This window comes from Haemorhous mexicanus, chromosome 15, assembly GCF_027477595.1.
Source record: "Haemorhous mexicanus isolate bHaeMex1 chromosome 15, bHaeMex1.pri, whole genome shotgun sequence".
Classification (NCBI taxonomy): domain Eukaryota; kingdom Metazoa; phylum Chordata; class Aves; order Passeriformes; family Fringillidae; genus Haemorhous; species Haemorhous mexicanus.
Window position 1 is genome coordinate 2,058,012 of NC_082355.1, and position 20,711 is coordinate 2,078,722.

General features: G+C 54.4%; 1 protein-coding gene across 1 annotated transcript in view; it reads left to right on the top strand.

Annotated features, from left to right (window-relative positions):
• Window positions 1-20,183, top strand: part of STK10 (serine/threonine kinase 10) — a 46,133-nt gene extending 25,950 nt beyond the window's left edge. Inside the window, exons 5-19 of the mRNA XM_059859848.1 lie at window positions 2,337-2,409; window positions 3,012-3,206; window positions 4,216-4,297; window positions 6,552-6,686; window positions 7,382-8,056; window positions 9,243-9,373; window positions 10,526-10,649; window positions 11,547-11,726; window positions 14,579-14,671; window positions 14,835-14,964; window positions 15,378-15,502; window positions 16,103-16,291; window positions 16,574-16,699; window positions 17,451-17,564; window positions 17,666-20,183. Of these exons, the coding sequence (XP_059715831.1) occupies window positions 2,337-2,409; window positions 3,012-3,206; window positions 4,216-4,297; window positions 6,552-6,686; window positions 7,382-8,056; window positions 9,243-9,373; window positions 10,526-10,649; window positions 11,547-11,726; window positions 14,579-14,671; window positions 14,835-14,964; window positions 15,378-15,502; window positions 16,103-16,291; window positions 16,574-16,699; window positions 17,451-17,564; window positions 17,666-17,806 (2,513 nt within the window). The 3' untranslated portion in view covers window positions 17,807-20,183. The remainder of the gene's footprint in view (window positions 1-2,336; window positions 2,410-3,011; window positions 3,207-4,215; window positions 4,298-6,551; window positions 6,687-7,381; window positions 8,057-9,242; window positions 9,374-10,525; window positions 10,650-11,546; window positions 11,727-14,578; window positions 14,672-14,834; window positions 14,965-15,377; window positions 15,503-16,102; window positions 16,292-16,573; window positions 16,700-17,450; window positions 17,565-17,665) is intronic.
• Window positions 20,184-20,711: the final 528 nt, after the last annotated feature.

Consider the following 20,711-nt stretch of genomic DNA (forward strand, 5'->3'; position numbering starts at 1 on the left):
CCTCTTGTGGGGTTTGGGTGTCCCTGAGTGTGTTGGGACTGAGGGATGCTCCTCTTGTAGGGTTTGGGTGTCCCTGAGTGTCTTGGGACTGAGGGATGCTCCTCTTGCAGGGTTTGGGTGTCCCTGAGTGTGTTGGGACTGAGGGATGCTCCTCTTGCAGGGTTTGGGTGTCCCTGAGTGTCTTGGGACTGAGGGATGCTCCTCTGGTAGGGTTTGGGTGTCCCTGAGTGTGTTGGGATTGAGGGATGCTCCTCTTGTAGGGTTTGGGTGTCCCTGAGTGTGTTGGGACTGAGGGATGCTCCTCTGGTAGGGTTTGGGTGTCCCTGAGTGTGTTGGGACTGAGGGATGCTCCTCCTGTAGGGTTTGGGTGTCCCTGAGTGTGTTGGGACTGAGGGATGCTCCTCTTGTAGGGTTTGGGTGTCCCAGAGTGTGTTGGGATTGAGGGATGCTCCTCTTGCAGGGTTTGGGTGTCCCTGAGTGTCTTGGGACTGAGGGATGCTCCTCTGGTAGGGTTTGGGTGTCCCTGAGTGTCTTGGGACTGAGGGATGCTCCTCTTGTAGGGTTTGGGTGTCCCAGAGTGTGTTGGGACTGAGGGATGCTCCTCTTGTAGGGTTTGGGTGTCCCTGAGTGTGTTGGGACTGAGGGATGCTCCTCTTGTAGGGTTTGGGTGTCCCAGAGTGTGTTGGGATTGAGGGATGCTCCTCTTGTAGGGTTTGGGTGTCCCTGAGTGTCTTGGGACTGAGGGATGCTCCTCTGGTAGGGTTTGGGTGTCCCTGAGTGTGTTGGGACTGAGGGATGCTCCTCTTGTAGGGTTTGGGTGTCCCAGAGTGTGTTGGGACTGAGGGATGCTCCTCTTGCAGGGTTTGGGTGTCCCTGAGTGTCTTGGGACTGAGGGATGCTCCTCTTGTAGGGTTTGGGTGTCCCTCAGTGTCACTGTGATATTTTCTGAAAAATCCCTTGCCCAGGATTTCTCTCCTGGGAAGCTGAGAAGCCTCAGAGAACAATGAGAACAAAAATTACCTGGTTTGCTTCTCCTGTGTTTTGCTGCTCTGGAATGTGTTTGGCCATTGTTTACCCACAGGGGATTGTTTGGTGAATTGTTTTGACTTAATGACCAATCACAGCCAGCTGTGTTGGGACTCTGGCAGCAGTCACAGGTTTTCATTGTCATTCTTTGTAGCCTTCTGTCTGCATCCTTTTTCTATTCTTTAGTACAGTTTAGTACAGCATTCTTAAGAGAATATAATATCACAAAATAATAAATTAGCCTTCTGAGAACATGGAGTCAGATAAATTCCTTCCTGCCACGGGGGACCCCATAAAATACCACACCTAAATGTGTGTTGGGATTGAGGGATGCTCCTCTGCTGCAGGAGGAGCAGCAGCACCAGGAGGGGAAGGTTTTGTTCCAGGGCAAGGCAAATGGAGCTGCAGCCCCCGGGGCACAGCCAGCTCGGGCCCCCGATGGATTTTCCTTCCCTGAGTTTGTTTGATTCCTCTCTGAACCCAATTTCTGTGCATTTTGAGCACCCTGAGCAGGGTGCCAGTTGGCAGGGCTGGGAGCTGGAAGGATTCCTCTTATCTGCACAGCAGCTTTGGTGGTGACAGGGGCAGCCTTGCCAAGGGCTCCTTTGCCAGCTCGCTCTGCTCTGCGGTTAAATTGGCACCCAGCGAGCTGCTGGGGGAGGACAGGGTGGAATTGTCTGCAGGACACCCTGAGCTCAGGCTGGGCATGGGTGACAGCTCCTCCAGCTGCCACCAGGGCTGTCCCAGAGAGCAAACCTGCCTGGGGTGGGCTCAGTACCCCCTGCAGGTCTGAGCAATTTAACTTGGGTTGAGCTCAGAAGGGACAAAATCAGGGAGAGGCATCTTGCAGTGGCTGGGAGAGAAGGAATGGGGCAGCAGTTTGGGTTTTCTGCTCTAAAATCAGGCTTTTTGCTAGGAAATAATCCTGAAATCTGCTGTGGAGGAATGTAACAGCACTCTGGTTTTTCTGCTCTAAAAATCAGGCTTTTTGCTAGGAAATAATCCTGAAATCTGCCATGGAGCTGGAGTTGTTTGCAGAAAAGAGCTCCATTTCCTCACAGACGTGTAAGGTTTGGCAGGAGGGGTTGTTGTGCCTGGTTTATAGTGCATGGGAGAGGAAAATCCTGGGGGTCATGTACCCCAAACCAAGCTGAATTCCTGACGCTCAGCTCGGAGGACACAGCCCGTGGCATCATGTTCTTGCCTCCAGTGTGTGTTGTTTGCTTTCCAGGCTGTGTCTCAGCCAAGTGTGCTAGCTCAGAAGGCCTTTTCAGCTTTCCTCCAGCCTCTAACATTACTGCTCTTTGCAGCTGACTTTGGGGTGTCTGCCAAGAACATGAAAACCTTGCAGAAGCGAGATTCCTTCATTGGGACCCCGTACTGGTGAGTCCCCTGTTGATGAAGGGCTTCACTCCTGAAAGTCAGCTTTGCTCTGAAGCTTTGGGGTGCATTGACCACGCTCCCTAGGGTGGGAGGATCTGAATGAGGGCTCTGGGCCATTTTCTGCCCATTCAGGGCTTTTCCTTGCCTGAGCAGAGCTGTGAGCAGCCTGTGTGCTGCAGAGGGGTCACGGTGCCCCAGGCTTGGAGCGAGGGTCACACGAGTGTGCTCTCCCTGCTCCCCCCACCCCGGGGCTGAGATGAGCTTTGAAGCCACTCCAAGCCCATGGGAACGAGTCCCTGCCCCAGAAACACAACCTCTAAATCACCCAGCTTGCTGGAGGAGTGGAATTGCAGGGATTAATTGATGCTCTGAGGCAACATCCGCGCCAGATGTCAACGGCCTGGGGGTTTTCTGGGGAGGAGGGAGGGGGCTGCACCCCGTGGAAAAGATGCTGCTGCTTCTGAAACCCGGAGCTGAGGGGGAAAGCTGTGCTTTCTGCAGCTCTGGGGGGGGACAGCTGTGTTTTGTGCAGCTCTGTGGGTTATTTGTGGATTTAACTGCTGCTGCCAGGCGTCACCCTGGCCCCGCTCTGCCCCTCGCAGGATGGCCCCGGAGGTGGTGATGTGTGAGACCATGAAGGACACTCCCTACGACTACAAGGCTGACATCTGGTCCCTGGGGATCACCCTGATCGAGATGGCCCAGATTGAGCCCCCCCACCATGAGCTCAACCCCATGAGGGTCCTGCTGAAGATCGCCAAGTCCGACCCGCCCACGCTCAGCTGCCCCTCCAAATGGTGAGGGGGCAGCCCAGGGAGCACCCCCAGCTCACACACGGGGAAAACCAGTTGGTTTGAGCAGTTCTCTTTCATTTGGGGAGGGGTTTAGCTGTGCTCCAGCTGCGTGCAGGGGGCTGGGAAGGCACTGCTGGCTGAGGGCAGGATGCTCACGCTGTGCTCACAGTGTCCAGGCAGCACAGGGAGAGCTGCTGCTCACCCACAGACCCCCCAAAACCGGGGGGACCCCTTGGCTGCTCTCAAAACAACCCGTGTGTATGAAAGGCAGATCTTTCTCTAAAGCTGGAGATGGCCAAGAGCTCCAGAGCTGCTCTCCCTGAAGTCTGGAAAGCCATTTCTGCACGTAAAAGAGAACTAGCCTGTTAATTTAAAGAAAACCAGCTAGCTACTTTTAATTTATTTATTTATTTTAGTAATTTACTTATTTCTAGATCATAAAAGCTGCTGCAGGTCAGCCAGCAGCAAAGGACAGGCAGAGCCCTGCTGTCACAGCTGTCACAGTCATTGTCACAGGCAGCAGGCAGGGTGGGAGCTGCTCTGGAGCTGCCCAGGAGTGACAGCAGGGCCATGCTCTGCAGCTCAGAGCTGCACTCTGCAGGCTGAGGGTGCCCTCCTATGGGGCTCCTGCTCCTTCACAGCCACCCCTGCCCACTGGGGCTCTGGGGGTGGCTCCTTGTCCCCAGCACCTCCTGCTGCCAAGGGCTCCCCTTGGGGGACAGCTGCTGTGTCCTGCCCTGCCTCTGCCCGTGCCTGGGGCACAGGGGCTGGGCTCAGTCCCCACCACCTGCTGCCAGCACAGGAAAAGGCAAAACCTGGTCCCTGACCTGGCCCTGTTGCTGCTTGTCCTACCAATAATCAGAATTACTGAGCACTGGGTTTCCCATGGGAGCAAAATGCTGATTATGGCCAGTTGCAAGCTGGGCCAGAACCTGCTGAGGGATCAAGCTGATCCCTCTGCTATTTGAGGCCTTTCCTGTGCTGAATTTCTCACCACCAGCTGTGTTTTAAGGTCCCTGGAGTTCAGAGATTTCCTGAAGAAGGCGCTGGACAAGAACCCAGAGAGCCGGCCCAGTGCTGCCCAGCTGCTGGAGGTAGGGACCAGACCAGTGACCCCAGACTGGATTCAGGTTATTTCTGTCTTGTTTAGAAAGTTCATAGCACTTTTCAGCCATTAAAACTCTCCAAAAAGGATCAGCAATGTTTTCCCCTTTGGAGCAACCTGCAGAGCCCCCGTGGACACAGAAGCAGCTCCTGTGAACGCCCCTGTGGCAGCCAGCTTGGGCTGTGCTTGGTTAGCCCTGACTGAAATTCAATTCCTTTCCTCCTGTCCCTTCCCAAAATCACAGCAAGAACTGGAAGCTGCTGTTCCCTGCTGGCTGCAGTGTGTGCACAGAGCCCAGGGACTCCCCTGCCTTTGGTGCAGCTCAGCACCAGCTCTGTGAGCAGTGTGATCCCAGTGCTGTGAGCAGTGTGATCCCAGTGCTGTGAGCAGTGTGATCCCAGTGCTGTGAGCACTGAGTGATCCCAGTGCTGAGAGCAGTGTGATCCCAGTGCTGTGAGCACTGAGTGATCCCAGTGCTGTGAGCAGTGTGATCCCAGTGCTGTGAGCAGTGTGATCCCAGTGCTGTGAGCACTGAGTGATCCCAGTGCTGTGAGCACTGAGTGATCCCAGTGCTGAGAGCAGTGTGATCCCAGTGCTGTGAGCAGTGTGATCCCAGTGCTGGGAGCAGTGTGATCCCAGTGCTGTGAGCAGTGTGATCCCAGTGCTGTGAGCAGTGTGATCCCACTGTGAGCAGTGTGATCCCAGTGCTGTGAGCAGTGTGATCCCAGTGCTGTGAGCTCTGAGTGATCCCAGTGCTGTGAGCTCTGAGTGATCCCAGTGCTGGGAGCAGTGTGATCCCAGTGCTGTGAGCAGTGTGACCCCAGTGCTGTGAGCAGTGTGACCCCAGTGCTGTGAGCAGTGTGACCCCAGTGCTGTGAGCAGTGTGATCCCAGTGCTGGGAGCACTGAGTGATCCCAGTGCTGTGAGCTCTGAGTGATCCCAGTGCTGTGAGCACTGAGTGATCCCAGTGCTGAGAGCAGTGTGATCCCAGTGCTGTGAGCAGTGTGATCCCAGTGCTGGGAGCAGTGTGATCCCAGTGCTGTGAGCAGTGTGATCCCAGTGCTGTGAGCAGTGTGATCCCAGTGCTGGGAGCACTGAGTGATTCCAGTGCTGTGAGCTCTGAGTGATCCCAGTGCTGTGAGCAGTGTGATCCCAGTGCTGTGAGCAGTGTGATCCCAGTGCTGTGAGCAGTGTGATCCCAGTGCTGAGAGCAGTGTGATCCCAGTGCTGTGAGTTCTGAGTGATCCCAGTGCTGAGAGCAGTGTGACCCCAGTGCTGTGAGCAGTGTGATCCCAGTGCTGAGAGCAGTGTGATCCCAGTGCTGTGAGCTCTGAGTGATCCCAGTGCTGTGAGCTCTGAGTGATCCCAGTGCTGTGAGCAGTGTGATCCCAGTGCTGTGAGCAGTGTGATCCCAGTGCTGTGAGCACTGAGTGATCCCAGTGCTGTGAGCTCTGAGTGATCCCAGAGCTGTGAGCACTGAGTGATCCCAGTGCTGGGAGCAGTGTGACCCCAGTGCTGTGAGCAGTGTGATCCCAGTGCTGGGAGCAGTGAGTGATCCCAGTGCTGTGAGCAGTGTGACCCCAGTGCTGAGAGCAGTGTGACCCCAGTGCTGGGAGCACTGAGTGACCCCAGTGCTGGGAGCAGTGTGATCCCAGTGCTGTGAGCAGTGTGATCCCAGTGCTGTGAGCACTGAGTGATCCCAGTGTTGGGAGCAGTGAGTGATCCCAGTGCTGTGAGCAGTGTGATCCCAGTGCTGGGAGCAGTGTGATCCCAGTGCTGTGAGCTCTGAGTGATCCCAGTGCTGTGAGCTCTGAGTGATCCCAGTGCTGTGAGCAGTGTGACCCCAGTGCTGGGAGCACTGAGTGATCCCAGTGCTGGGAGCAGTGTGATCCCAGTGCTGTGAGCTCTGAGTGATTCCAGCCCCATTCCAATTAAACCTCCCCCCAGGCTCTCTTTGCTCCCACGGATCCTGCAGACTGCTCCCGGTGACATTCTGTGGGCAGATGTCCCTTGTCCTGCTGCTTTTTGGGGGGAATTGCTGCCATAAAGCAGCTTTGGGGAGCACCTGAGTTTCAGTGTGCCCTGAACCTCAGCCAACCTCTCTCCTGTGAATTCCTCTGGGGGTAAATCCCAGTGACACTGCAAGGAACCACCCCCTCAGGTCTTTGAAAGCCAGAAGCCATCCTTGGGCTCACAAGGTGTGACTTTGGCCCCCTGACATTTTCACTGTGCTTGGTTTTCAGCATCCCTTTGTCAGCAAGGTCACCAGCAACAGGGCCCTGCGGGAGCTGGTGGCCGAGGCCAAGGCTGAGGTGATGGAGGAGATCGAGGACAGCCGGGATGAAGCAGAGGAGGATGACTCCTCGGAGTCTGCCTCGGTGAGCAGCTGCACCACGGTGGCTCTGCTGGGGAGAAAGAACCTGGGGATTTTTTCAGCTTCCCAAAACTGTTTTGGGTCACATCAGGTGGAGGGGAAGTGGTTGATCGGCCGGGGAGGGGCTGGGTTTTGGTGGCTGCCAAGGGCGTGGAGAAGCAGTGGTGCTGGGGGGTGGCCCAGTGCCCACTCACAGGAGGGGCTCATGAAAAGTGGTTAAAAAACAAAAGGAGAAGGGAAAAGAAGAGGAAAGTAAGCCCTGGTGCAGACTGGAGAAGCTGAGTGGAAGCAAAGCCAGCAGCCCGAGGAGGGAGCTGGGCAGGTCTGCCCCTGGGCTTGGCTCTTTGCAGGGGACATCTCAGAGCTGCTTGGGGACATGTCTCAACCTCCCTCCTCTGTCACAAAGGCAAGTGGCTCATCCACAGTGGAGTTAGCCAGGGGAAAAGGAGTTTGGTGTGCAAATTCCTCATCTGCCTCTTAAGGATGTGCAGGTTTAATTTTTCATTGCTCCTCTTCCTTCCCCCCAGGACCCTTAGGGCCACAAACCTGGGGAAAGATGGAAGCATCCCAGGGCAGGAGTCCTAAAAGGGACATTCCCTCCCAGTTTAGTTCAGGGTGACCTTGCTGTGCCTTGCAGCCCTTGCAGTTGTGTTGAGTGGTGCTGCCAAGCCCAACATCTGCCCTTGCCTGTCTTTGCAGCCCCCTGGGAAGCACAAGAGGGACCCCTCTGAGGTGAGCCAGCTGAGCTTTGATGGGGAGAAACCCCCGGACTCGTCCTTGCCCAAAGCCCTGAACGGCTCCATGGGGACTGGCAAGGACACCACGGAGGGCCAGAGCCACAAAGCCTCAGATAAAGGGGTGAGCAGTGACAGTGACAAACTGGAGAGCAGCCACTCCACAAAACCCAGCTCGGCCTCCTCGGCCACCCAGGACAAGCCGGACATCATCCTGCAGCCAGGACATTTGGGAAACTCAACGGAGGGGAGCAAGGAGCCCAGGCCAGGCAGGGAGGAGAGGAAGAGCACTGAGGAGAGGAAGAGCACTGAGGAAAGGAAGAGCCTTGGGGAGGGGAAGAGCCTTGAGGAGAGGAAGAGCATTGGGGAGGGGAAGAACAACGAGGAGAGGAAGAGTCTTGGAGAGAGGAAGAGCATGGTGGAGAGGAAGAGCATGGTGGAGCGACCAGAGAGCGTTTTCCTGGAGAACTTCAGCGAGGAGAAGCTGGCCAATGGAAGCCTGGAGCCCCTGGGGCCATTGCCCCACTCCAAAAGGGACTCAGATTCTGGCAGCACTTCGGCCTCCGAGAGCATGGACCTCACCATCTCCATGTCTGCTGACCTGTCCCTCAACAGGGAGAGCGGCTCCATCTCCCTCAAGGTGAGAGTGGTGCCAGAGGGAGGAACCCTTCCCCAGGGAAAGCTTTCCAGGGTTTGTTTTCCATGCTGCCTGTCCCAGCTGGGCTCAGGCCAGCGCAGCATTCACAGCTGGGTTGAGCTGTGCCAGGGGGATGTGGCATGTCCTCAGGTGAAGGAGGAGCTCTTGGTGGAGCTGCTGAAGGTTCATGTGTCCTCTCCTGTGCCAGGCCACTGAAATTTAGGGGAAGTCTGGTGTCTTGTGTCTATTTTGGGTGCAGTAACCACACCACGAGCCTGACTTGTCCTTGCTCAAGGGTGGAACCCCAAAGAGGGCTTCCTAAACTTTATCCATAGTCCATCACTCTGCTGCTCTTCCTCAGCACACCTGATCCCAGGGAAAAGTTCATCTGGGCTTGTGCCTCTCATTTTTCCCAACCTGCCCTCCAGCTGCCCTGGTTTGTGCCAGCAGGGACTGCACAAAGACCTCCCAGGCTTCTGGGCTTTGGCTAAAGCTTCCTGGAGGCTGGGAATGCTTCACCTGGAGCTGCCAAGTCAGCAGGGCTTCGAGGAAGAGGCAAAATAACGGGGATGGTATTTGCTGAGCTCCAGGAGAAGAAATGTTGTGACCTGAGGGGGCAGAGGGATGTGTTGCACAAGATCTTTGTCACATTGCCTGCATGAGTGAGAACTTCCCGGCACAGAAACGTGCCTAAAAACCTTTCTTGGCAAAACCCTCCCCACCTCCTGCTGGGAGCTGGAGAGCCAACGTCCCCCAGAGCAGCCTGCAATCCCTAATGATTGGAAATGTGATGCTTTTGCACAGGAATTTCCTCCTCCTCCTCCTTTCCAGGACACCTGGAATCCTTGAGGAGGAGGAATACGCTGCCACACAGAGATTTGCTCTCTGAGTTGGTCCTTTAGAAGGGGACAGGAGTTTTTTGGGTTTTTCAGGGAGTAAGCCAGGTGAGGAAGGTGAGGAAGGGTCTTTGGGAGGTGGGTCAGGTTTCTTCAGGGTGGAAGTCCCGCTGCTCCGTGGTTTGGTAGCCAGCCTGGATCTCCAAATTCACCGATGGTTTGAGCTCCATGTGGTTTCCTTCTGTACGTTCCTCATGAATAACAAGCACTAGAATTGCTCTGAGGGCTCCAGTGCAGCTGTTGCAGCCCTGGGGAGCTGCTTCAGGGCTCTCCTCTCCTCCCTCCCACCCCAGGACTCCCGGCTGCAGAAGAAGACCCTGAAACGCACCCGCAAGTTCGTGGTGGACGGGGTGGAGGTGAGTGTCACCACCTCCAAGATCATCAGTGAGGACGAGAAGAAGGATGAAGAAATGAGGTTCCTCAGGCAAGTGGGGCACCGGGATGGAGGGAGGGCAGCATTTTCCTCTCTGTGAGCTAATCCAGGGGTGAGCTGAAGTCCTCTTGTCTTCTTCTTGGTCCCACTTGGACAGGGGAAGGAGGGGTTCAGCTCAGGATGCAGCAAGACTGTGACAAGGGGAGGGTTGTTGTGGCTGGCTCTGTCCTCTGGGGATGACTGAATGTGTCCCCAGGGCTGCAGATGCCTGGCTCAGTGGAAATTAGCTCAGAAATCTTCTCAAGATGTTCCTCTCCCTTTTGTTCTCAAATCTCCTCAGACTTCATTAACAGAATGGCCAAGGGAGTTGTAAACTCCTGGAGCATTATTTAATATTCATGGGTGCATCCTCCCTCCTTGATGACTCCTTTGCAGATCTTACAGCTTTCAAACCTCCCTGACTTGTCCTCAGAAAGAGGAGCTGCTGTTTCTAGCACTGAAATGAAAAGGCCCTTAAAATTATTAAAATACAAATTGTTTCATTTGATGCCCAATTCCTGGCTCCCTCATGCTGCTCTCAGGGACTCCCTGAGAGGATAATTTGTCCTAAACACTATGTCCCTGTGGCTGCCTTATTCCTCAGCCCCAATATCAGATTTATGTAAAAGCTCATTAGCAGAGCTCATTTACTGGTGAGCTGGAGGGGGGGAGGGATGCAATGTCATCGCAGATGGGTCAGAATTTGGGAAAACTGCCCTTTTTGCCACCCAGGTGTGAATAAGAATGGATACAGAGCACAGAGGCCGGGCCAGAGCAGTCCAGCTTGGGACTTGAGGAGCAGTGAGCACTAACCCAGCTGGCACAATGGGGATTTGGGCTGCTGGGGGACACCAGAACCACCTCAGGAGCCTTGCCAGGCTCGTTTGGGAAGCTGTGAATGCTGAAGGGCCTTACCTGTGGGAGCTGGGGCTTTTCCAGCAGTTCCCATGAGCAGCATCCTGCTTCCTGCGGAGTCCCAGCGCCTGGAGCACATCAGGCAGCTGGGATCTCCCTCCTGCCCAGCTCAGAGCAGCCCAGGGTGCTGTGGGGTGCAGCTTCCACTCCCTGCTGAAATGCTCTGCTTGTGGATCTGCCCATGGCATCCCTCTGAGCTTGCCTGACCCTGCATCTCTGTGTCCCCCTGCCCACCCTGCCCCTCTGCAGGCGCCAGGAGCTGCGGGAGCTGCGTCTCCTGCAGAAGGAGGAGCACAGGAACCAGGCCCAGCTGAACAGCAAACACCAGCTGCAGCAGGAGCAGATGCTGCGGCGCTTCGAGCAGGAGATGATGGTAGGAGGGCAGGGAATCAGCTGGGAACCCAACTCCTCTGCAGGTGCCCCACACGGGGATGCTCTCCGGGTTGTAACGGCCTTGGGCACCACAGGAACCCCTTTGGGATGTGAAGCATGGATGGAGGATGGAGGTTTTGTGGGCATTAAGCACCCTGGGAAGCACTGGCAGCCTCTGCCTGGCAGGGTGTAGCAGGGAAAGGGTTGTTCTGGACTTTTTCTCTTTAATGATCTTTTCTTTTATGTCTGTTCATGGCTACTGTGAGAAATAGTTTATAGTGCTGCTGTAATTCACAGGGAAAAAAAAAAACCTAAAATAAGAAAGCAGCACGGCCTGAGTGTGACAGCAGGAAATGTGGCAAGGCTATGAGAGTAAATTGAATGAACTGGCCTCACACACCTGGTCCCTTCTGTTGAAGCAAAACATTGTAGCTAATCACAGAATTGTTGGAGGGACCTTAAAGATCTTCTCCTTCCATGGCACGAGGGCAGTGTTGGAGCACAGAGCTCCAAACCTTGTGAGGTGTTGGTTGGAAGTTTCCCTCCTCTCTAAAGAGGCTCAGTGTTGGAGCACAGAGCTCCAAACCTTGTGAGGTGTTGGCTGGAAGTTTCCCTCCTCTCTAAAGAGGCTCAACCCAAGCAGGAACAACCCCCTGCCCCCTTTTATTTTTTTTCTCTTTCCACTTTTCCTTTTAAGCTTTTGGAAGGCAACGAAGCGGGAACCCTAACCCTAACCCTAACCCTAACCCTAACCCTAACCCTACCCCTAACCCTAACCCTAACCCTAACCCTAACCCTAACCCTAACCCTACCCCTAACCCTAACCCTAACCCTAACCCTAACCCTAGCCCTAACCCTAACCCTACCCCTAACCCTACCCCTAACCTTTCCTGGGCAGGCAAAGAAGAAGTTCTACGACACGGAGCTGGAGAACCTGGAGAGGCAGCAGAAGCAGCAGATCGAGAGGATGGAGCAGGAGCACAGCCTGCGGCGGCGCGAGGAGGCCAAGCGCATCCGCCTGGAGCAGGAGCGCGACCACGCCCGCTTCCTGGAGCAGCTCAAGCAGATGAAGAAGGAGGTGAAAATTTGGGATGGGAGGGAGGGAAGGTGATGTCCTGCACCTCTTTCTTCCTGGGAAGTTCAGCGTTTCTCGTGGCAGAACTCGAGAGGAAAGCAGTTGGTGTTTTATGGGGAAAGTCTTGACTTTGGGTGGTTCTTGAGAAGGTCTTGGGTGATTCCTGAGGTGCTTTTGGGTGGTTCCTGAGGTGCTTTTGGGTGATTCGTGAGGTGCTTTTGGGTGATTCCTGAGGTGCTTTTGGGTGGTTCCTGAGGTGCTTTTGGGTGGTTCCTGAGGTGCTTTTGGGTGATTCTTGAGAGCCTTTTGGGTGGTTCCTGTTCCTGCTCTGCCTGGAGCAGGAGCGTGACCATGCCCACTTCCTGGAGCAGCTCAAGCAGATGAAGAAGGAGGTGAAAACTGGGGAGGGGAGGCAGGGAAGGTGATGTCCTGCACCTCTTTCTTCCTGGGAAGTTCAGCATTCCTCATGGCAGAACTCGAGAGGAAAGCAGTTGGTGTTTTATGGGAAAAGTCTTGACTTTGGGTGGTTCTTGAGATGGTCTTGGGTGATTCCTGAGGTCCTTTTGGGTGGTTCCTGAGGTGGTTTTGGGTGATTCTTGAGGTGCTTTTGGGTTATTCTTGAGAGCCTTTTGGGTGATTCCTGTTCCTGCTCTGCCTGGAGCAGGAGCATGACCACGCCCGCTTCCTGGAGCAGCTCAAGCAGATGAAGAAGGAGGTGAAAATTTGGGATGGGAGGGAGGGAAGGTGATGTCCTGCACCTCTTTCTTCCTGAGAAGTTCAGCATTTCTCGTGGCAGAACTCGAGAGGAAAGCAGTTGGTGTTTTATGGGAAAAGTCTTGATTTTGGGTGGTTCTTGAGAAGGTCTTGGGTGATTCCTGAGGTGCTTTTGGGTGGTTCCTGAGGTGCTCTTGGGTGATTCCTGAGGTGCTTTTGGGTTATTCTTGAGAGCCTTTTGGGTGGTTCCTGTTCCTGCTCTGCCTGGAGCAGGAGCGTGACCACGCCCGCTTCCTGGAGCAGCTCAAGCAGATGAAGAAGGAAGTGAAAATTTGGGATGGGAGGGAGGGAAGGTGATCGGCATTGCTCGTGGCAGAACTCGAGAGGAAAGCAGTTGGTGTTTTATGGGAAAAGTCTTGACTTTGGGTGGTTCTTGAGATGCTCTTGGGTGATTCCTGAGGTGCTTTTGGGGTTCCTGTTCCTGCTCTGCCTGGAGCAGAAGCATGACCATGTACACTTCCTGAAGCAGCTCAAGCAGACGAAGGAAGTGAAAATTTGGGATGGGAGGGAAGATGATGTTCTGCACCTCTTTTTTCCTGGGAAGTTCAGCATTTCTCGTGGCAGAACTTGAGAGGAAAGCAGTTGGTGTTTTATGGGAAAAGTCTTGACTTTGGGTGGTTCTTGAGATGATCTTGGGTGATTCCTGAGGTGCTTTTGGGTGGTTCCTGAGGTGCTTTTGGGTGATTCCTGAGGTGCTTTTTGGGTTATTCTTGAGAGCCTTTTGGGTGATTCCTGTTCCTGCTCTGCCTGGAGCAGGAGCGTGACCATGCCCGCTTCCTGGAGCAGCTCAAGCAGATGAAGAAGGAGGTGAAAATTTGGGATGGGAGGGAGGGAAGGTGATGTCCTGCACCTCTTTCTTCCTGGGAAGTTCAGCGTTTCTCGTGGCAGAACTTGAGAGGAAAGCAGTTGGTGTTTTATGGGGAAAGTCTAGATTTTGGGTGGTTCTTGAGATGGTCTTGGGTGATTCCTGAGGTGCTTTTGGGTGATTCTTGAGAGCTTTTTGGGTGGTTCCTGAGGTGCCTTTTGGGTGATTCCTGAGGTGCTTTTGGGTGGTTCCTGTTCCTGCTCTGCCTGGAGCAGGAGCGCGACCACGCCCGCTTCCTGGAGCAGCTCAAGCAGATGAAGAAGGAGGTGAAAATTTGGGATGGGAGGGAGGAAAGGTGATGTCCTGCACCTCTTTCTTCCTGGGAAGTTCAGCATTCCTCATGGCAGAACTCGAGAGGAAAGCAGTTGGTGTTTTATGGGAAAAGTCTTGATTTTGGGTGGTTCTTGAGATGATCTTGGGTGATTCCTGAGGTGCTTTTGGGTGGTTCCTGAGGTGCTTTTGGGTAATTCCTGAGGTGCTTTTGGGTGATTCCTGAGGTGCTTTTGGGTTATTCTTGAGAGCCTTTTGGGTGGTTCCTGTTCCTGCTCTGCCTGGAGCAGGAGCGTGACCACGCCCGCTTCCTGGAGCAGCTCAAGCAGATGAAGAAGGAGGTGAAAATTTGGGATGGGAGGGAGGGAAGGTGATCGGCATTGCTCGTGGCAGAACTCGAGAGGAAAGCAGTTGGTGTTTTATGGGGAAAGTCTTGATTTTGGGTGGTTCTTGAGAGGCTCTTGGGTGATTCCTGAGATGCTTTTGGGTGGTTCCTGTTCCTGCTCTGCCTGGAGCAGGAGCGTGACCATGCCCACTTCCTGAAGCAGCTCAAGCAGATGAAGAAGGAGGTGAAAACTGGGGATGGGAGGGAGGGAAGGTGATGTCCTGCACTTCTTTCTTCCTGGGAAGTTCAGCATTTCTCGTGGCAGAACTCGAGAGGAAAGCAGTTGGTGTTTTATGAGGAAAGTCTTGCTTTTGGGTGGTTCCTCAGGTGGTTTTGGGTGGTTCCTGAGGGCCTTTTGGGTGGTTCCTGAGGTGGTTTTGCGTGATTCCTGAAGTTTTCTGGGTGATTCCTGAGGCGCTCTTGGGTGATTCCTGACGTGGTTTTGGTTTGGGGTGATTCCTGAGGTCCTTTTGGGTGATTCACTGAGCCGTTCAGTGACTGGAGGTAGGGTTGCTCCTGTCCCAAAGTGCCCTGCAGGGAAATTTCATTTCCTCCCCACAGGTGAAGAACGAGGTTGAGAAGCTGCCGCGGCAGCAGCGCAAAGGGAACCTGAAGGCGAAGATGGATGACTTCACCCAGAAAAAACAAACCATGGTGAGACTCAGGGAAGATGCCCCCAGTTCCAAGCCTGGGAAATGTGCAGTGGAATAATGCATCCCTCCTGCTGGAGGGACTGGCAGGTTCTGAAACACCAGCAGCTGCTTCCCAAGCTGCAGCAGCAGGAGAGCTCATGGTGGCACTGCTGGTTTGTTAACAGGAACAGGAGTTTTTGGCCAAGCAGAAGGAGGACCTGGAGCAGGCCATGAAGAACATCATTGCCCAGAACAAAAGAGAGATCTGTGACAAGGAGCGTGAGTGCCTCAACAAGAAGCAGCAGCTGATGAGAGGTGGGTGGCAAAGGCTGTGAGGGAGGGGAGGGAGTGCTGCAGCCATGGCTTTATCCAGCCCTGGCTCTTCCCACACAGCAGATGCTGTGACAGAGCTGCAAGCTGGCAGGATGGGATGTGGAAAAAACCAGCCTTGCCAGGTCCTGTCTAAATGTTTAACAATAATAATACTTAGTGCTTTAATCTTCAAAGTGCTTTACAAATATGAACCAATTAGGCTTCATAACTGCAAGAAATCAGGTTCCAATATGGTTTGCAATCAGTCTCTCTTGTGGAAAACAGGAGGTGAATGATCACCCCCGACATCTGCTGCGCTGTTGGTGTGCACAGAGGTCTCTCGAGCTTGGGACACTTTGTGTGACCAGGATGGGAGGCCAGGGTGGGTGATCTCCTGCTCCTTCTTCTCCCCACAGACCGGGAAGCTTCCATCTGGGATCTGGAAGAGCGTCAGCAGCAGGAGAAGCACCAGCTCATCAAGCAGCAGCTGAAGGACCAGTATTTCCTCCAGAGGCACGAGCTGCTCCGGAAGCACGAGAAGGTGAAGGCTTTGCACCTTCCCACCCTGGTGTGGGTCAGCAAAGAGTCCTTGGGCGTTTCCTTTCCAGGCTGAAAGGAGGGAAATCACCAAGGCTGTGTGTTCAATCCTATGTGGGCCATTCGGTCTGGACTTGATCCTTGTGGGTCCCTTCCAACTCAGAATATTCTGCAATTCTATGAATTCTGTGAATTCTACAATTCTGAGGGTGGGTTGGGAGTCAAAGGGCTTGGTCATTATTAGTGAAAAAGGACCAGAGTACAGCTGGTGCCAAGAAGGCAATGAAGCCTTCTTGCCTGGGACGTGTGCTCTGTGTTGTGTGCATTTAATGTGCAAGTTGGGAATTCTGGGGGGGGCTTTTCTGGAAATCTGCCTCTGCCCAGGATTTGGCATGGTTGATTCCCAGAGCGTGGAGTGAAGACTGGAACTTCCAGCCCCTTCTCCTCTGCTTTCCCAGCATGTTCAGTCCTTGCCATCCCCTCTCATCCCTCTGGAGTGTCACCAGCCACCTCCAGGCTACTCCCAAATCTGCCCTGCAGCTGTCCCTGTTCTGCTCGGGGCTCTGGGGAGGTGTCCCTCCCTCTGAGCCCCGTGTGCCTGCAGGAGAGGGAGCAGATGCAGCGCTACAACCAGCGCATGCTGGAGCAGCTGAAGGTGAGGCAGCAGCAGGAGAGGGCCCGGCTGCCCAAAATCCAGCGCAGCGAGGGCAAGACCCGCATGGCCATGTACAAGAAGAGCCTCCACATCCACTCCAGCGGCAGCGCCTCCGAGCAGAGGGAGAAGATCAAACAGGTCAGGGCCTGAAAAGGCACCAGGAGCTGAGGCTGGGCTTGGTGAGGGGCAGAAAGCTGCATTTTCCCAAACTGCTCTTTCCAGAGTTTAAGTTACTGCTGGGTTGGAGGGCTCTGTTTTGTGGTGTCGCGTGTGGTTTTCGGCGCTGCCTCCGTCGTGACTTGTGTTGGGAAGCAACACAAATTCCCTCTCTGCTGTGCAGTGATGGGAGCTGGGCTGGTCTCTCAGGCAGCCCCAGAGAGCAGGGCAATGCTGCCTACACACTGCTTTTCCCTCTGGCAGTTTGCCCTGCAGGAGGAGAAGAGGCAGAAAGCAGAGCGGCTGCACCAGCAGCAGAAGCACGAGTCGCAGATGAAGGACATGCAGGCCCAGTGTGAGAGCAACACCAACGAGCTCCAGCACCTCCAGGTACTCATCCCTCATGGCCTGGGCTGCCAGAGCTGCCTGGGCACGGCTCAGCCTCTGGAGGAGTGGCTGCAGAGGACAGTCAGGGGTTGATGTCCCCTTGCTCTTGCCTTGAGAGGATTTGGTTCCCATGTCTAATCATGGAGCTCAGAGCTCTGAATGTCTCTGCCCAAGACATTGGGTCTAAACATGGAGCTCAGAGCTCTGAATGTCTCTGCCCAAGACACTGGGTCTAATCATGGAGCTCAGAGCTCTGAATGTCTCTGCCCAAGACACTGGGTCTAAACATGGAGCTCAGAGCTCTGAATGTCTCTGCCCAAGACATTGGGTCTAAACATAGAGCTCAGAGCTCTGAATGTCTCTGCCCAAGACATTGGGTCTAAACATGGAGCTCAGAGCTCTGAATGTCTCTGCCCAAGACATTGGGTCTAAACATGGAGCTCAGAGCTCTGAATGTCTCTGCCCAAGACAATCCTGTTTGACTGTAAGAAATAGATGTAACTAAAGCTGATAAGCCAAGAAACACCTATAATGTATGATAATTAAGAAATAATTAGCTTCTCGTTGTAATAGCATAAATGATAACATCTGCATTGTCTCACCCTTCACATGAGACTGGAAATGGAATAAAAGTTTTTAAGACACCTCTCAGTTACCCCATCCCTAAGTCAGAAAAGAGCTTAATCCAGCATTTGACCACTGGATGTACAGTTCCAGCTGCTGATGGGTGCTGTGTTTGCTGATGTGTTTTTAGAATGAGAAGTGTCACCTCCTGATCGAGCACGAAACCCAGAAGCTGAAGTCCCTGGATGAGAGCCACAACCAGCACATGAAGGAGTGGAGGGACAAGCTGAGACCACGGAAGAAGGTGGGGCTGTGAGCAGGGTGTCCTGGCTGGCCAGAGGGGACAGTGCCCATAGCTCCAGAACAATCTCAAACCCAGCTCTTGTGTTGTTCTCTTTGCCCAAGGCCCTGGAGGATGAGCTGAACCAGAAGAAGCGTGAGCAGGAGATGTTCTTCAAGCTGAGCGAGGAGGCCGATGGACAGGTGCCAGTGTCACCAACCAAACACGCCAAGTTCGTCCCCTTCAGCTCCTCAGAGAGCTTGTAACCCCTGGCAGGCCACCAGCTGGTACTGGCCGTGTCCTCCTGGGCTGCAGGGGGCAGCTTGGACTGGGAAGAGCCTCTCAGCAGCCCCTTGTCACCACAGCACCCTCCTGTCCCCACGCTCTGCCTGGGATCAGCGTGGCCTCTGGCTGAGGGATGCTGGCTGGAACTTGGGGTGCCTCTCCCAGGAGCTCCAGGCTGGGAATTGGGGCAGGAGCCTCTCTGGATTGTCCTTGCACTGGTGGCTGGATGGTTCCTGGGTGAGCCTGGTGCTCACTGGGTTTGTCAGCTCAGACTGTAGCAGAGACCACTCTGATCAGGAGAAACAGCCCCTCAGGGCAGGGCTGTCACCTCCCTCTCCACCCTGGCTGCTCCTGTCCCAGTCCTTTCCAAGGCCTGGCCTGGGGCACAGCAGCTCTGGCATTGCCTTAAACTCACCTTGGCCTTAGACTTACTCCTCTCCACCGTGGCCCTTTTATTGCCACAGAGACACAGAGATTTGGGGTTTTTTGCCTAGGGAGGGCTGGGTTTTTTCTTTCCTCCTGCTCCCCCACAGCCTGTGCAGAAAGGGGCTGGGTGTCCTCCCAGAGATGCTTCTGCTCTTCCTTTGCTGTGACCAGTGGCACCAGAGCCCCTCTGGCACTAACTCTGTTCTCAGAGGCTGGCTCTGGGCTGATTGCACTGCCCAGCTGGCTGCAGGTTCTTGTGGCAGTGCAGGTGCAGAGGGGACACTGGGGACAGCGCTGGGTCCTGCGGTGACACCGCGGAGTGACTGTCACTGTCACGTGCCTTGGGGATGAGTGGGGGGTGAAGGATGCTACTGCCAGAGCTCTCATGCTCACACAGGTGCTTGAGGCTGGTTTTGAAGTCTTTTCTGTGTGGGGCCACGTGGGTCAGGCAGGCTGGCCAGCGGGTGATGGCTGCAGGGAGGAGCAGTGGGACAAGGGAAGAGGAGATGCAAACAGGGCTTGTTGCTCCCAGCACCTCCTTGTGCACTGATGTCTCATCTCCCTGTGATGTGCCACAGCTTTTTGGATGGTTCTCCTGGCTGGGAGTTGTGGCAGAGTGGCAGAGCAGGTCCTCTGTCCTTTCTGTCCCCTCCTGCTGCACAAGGCAGGGCTTGGCTGAGCTGCTGGGTGGGACTGGGAGCACAGAGCTGGGGAGGGGTCAGGGACCTCACCAGCAGCACCTTCTTCTTTACACAACCCAAAGGTGTAAGGCAGCACTTAAGGTTTTTTTCTGGACAACATTGTTTGTTTTAGACCTGTTTCTTTAGCAAGAAAATAAAATATTTCTGCTTTAAAAAAAAAATGAAGAAAATATAAGGAAAAAGTTGTTATTTTCAAGTCCCCTCTGTTGATTTACTGGCATTTCAGGGAAAGGTGGTATGTGATGTGCCTCCCTTCCAGGTACTGGCCTGAAGGAGGCAGCCCCCAGGTCTTTAGCTCTGGATCTGGGGAGTGCATTTCCTACCCTTTTAGAGCCCCTAACCCATATTTATAAACTCCCTGCAGGCTAGCAAGGCTCTGTCTCTTTGGGCCATTCCAGGTCACCTCTGATTTCACAGCAGTGATGTCTCTGTTAATGAGCACAGGAAGGGTTCCTGCCCCACCTCCAAAACGTGGATTGTGCCCTCCAGATGTGATAACACCTGGCTGGCAGCTGATGGAAGGTTAATGAATGCCAAGGGATGTTCCTAAATGGGACCAGGGCTGGCTGGAGACTCCTCACTCCCTTAGGAATGTGTTACAGCAGCACCCTGGTTCTGGTTCTGGTTCTGCTGTGTGCCCAGGGTCAGAGCCCAGTGCCTGTCCCTGAGGGCCCTGCAGGGGCTGTCCTGCAGCAGCACACTGTCACCTCCCTCAGCTGAGGGGCACTGCTGCCTCTGCTGCCTTCTCCAGCAGCCCAGGCTGCAGCATCCCTCCCTGCACACCCTGCAGCCCTGAGGGGGCATTTCTGGGGGCTCTCAGCCCTGTAAATCAGCTATCCCTTCCTCCAGTCCAGCTGGTTTCCAGCCTGGAGAGAGCATCACTGACAGGGGCAGGAATGGCTCTGTGCCCCCATTCCTGCATGCTGTGTCCTCTCCCTGGGTGTGCCAGGCTCCAGTGCCCTGTCCCTCACCTAGAGGGGGGCACACCATCTGACTGTCATGTTTACAGCGTGGGTATCATTCTCCCTCCTTTCAAAAGAGGATTTTTGGGTTGCTTCCTGTTCAGGAGGAACCACAATTAAACCCAGCTTGCTTTTCAGGGGAGGTGGGACAGATTTTAAAAATTGTGGCTTTGAATAAAAAGGGTTTTTTTTAATATTTTGTAAAATATCTTCAGCGGGGCCACCACCATGATGTAAAGACCTCTCTAATAAAGTAACAAACTGAGAAACCTGGGCACGGGTCTGATTTTGTGCCTGCTTGCCAGCTGTGACCTCAGCTGAGCTTTGCTTCTCCTCTGGATTATGCTGACTTGGAAAAACTCCTGGCACTTGAGCTTTGCAAGGCTGAATAAAGGCGAGCTGGAGCCTCTGCTGCTGCCCAGGGGCAGGGACATCCTGGGCACCGAGCTGAGGTTCTGGGGTGTGGAGGGAAGCAGCCGCTCCCTCGGTGAGTTCAGTGCATGTTCAGGTGGGGCTGGGCTGACGCTGCTCGGTGAGGAGTGAGTACTGCAGCCGAGAGCAAAGCGCTTCTGCAGGGTCCTGCTCCTTTTTAATCTACGGGAATCTCACACCAACACCGGAGTGAGTGCTTCACCTGAGAGCAAAGCACTTCTGCAGGGTCCTGCTCCTTTTTAATTAACGGGAATCTCACACCAGCACCGGAGTGAGTACTGCAGCCGAGAGCAAAGCACTTCTGCAGGGTCCTGCTCCTTTTTCATCTACGGGAATCTCACACCAACACCGGAGTGAGTGCTGCA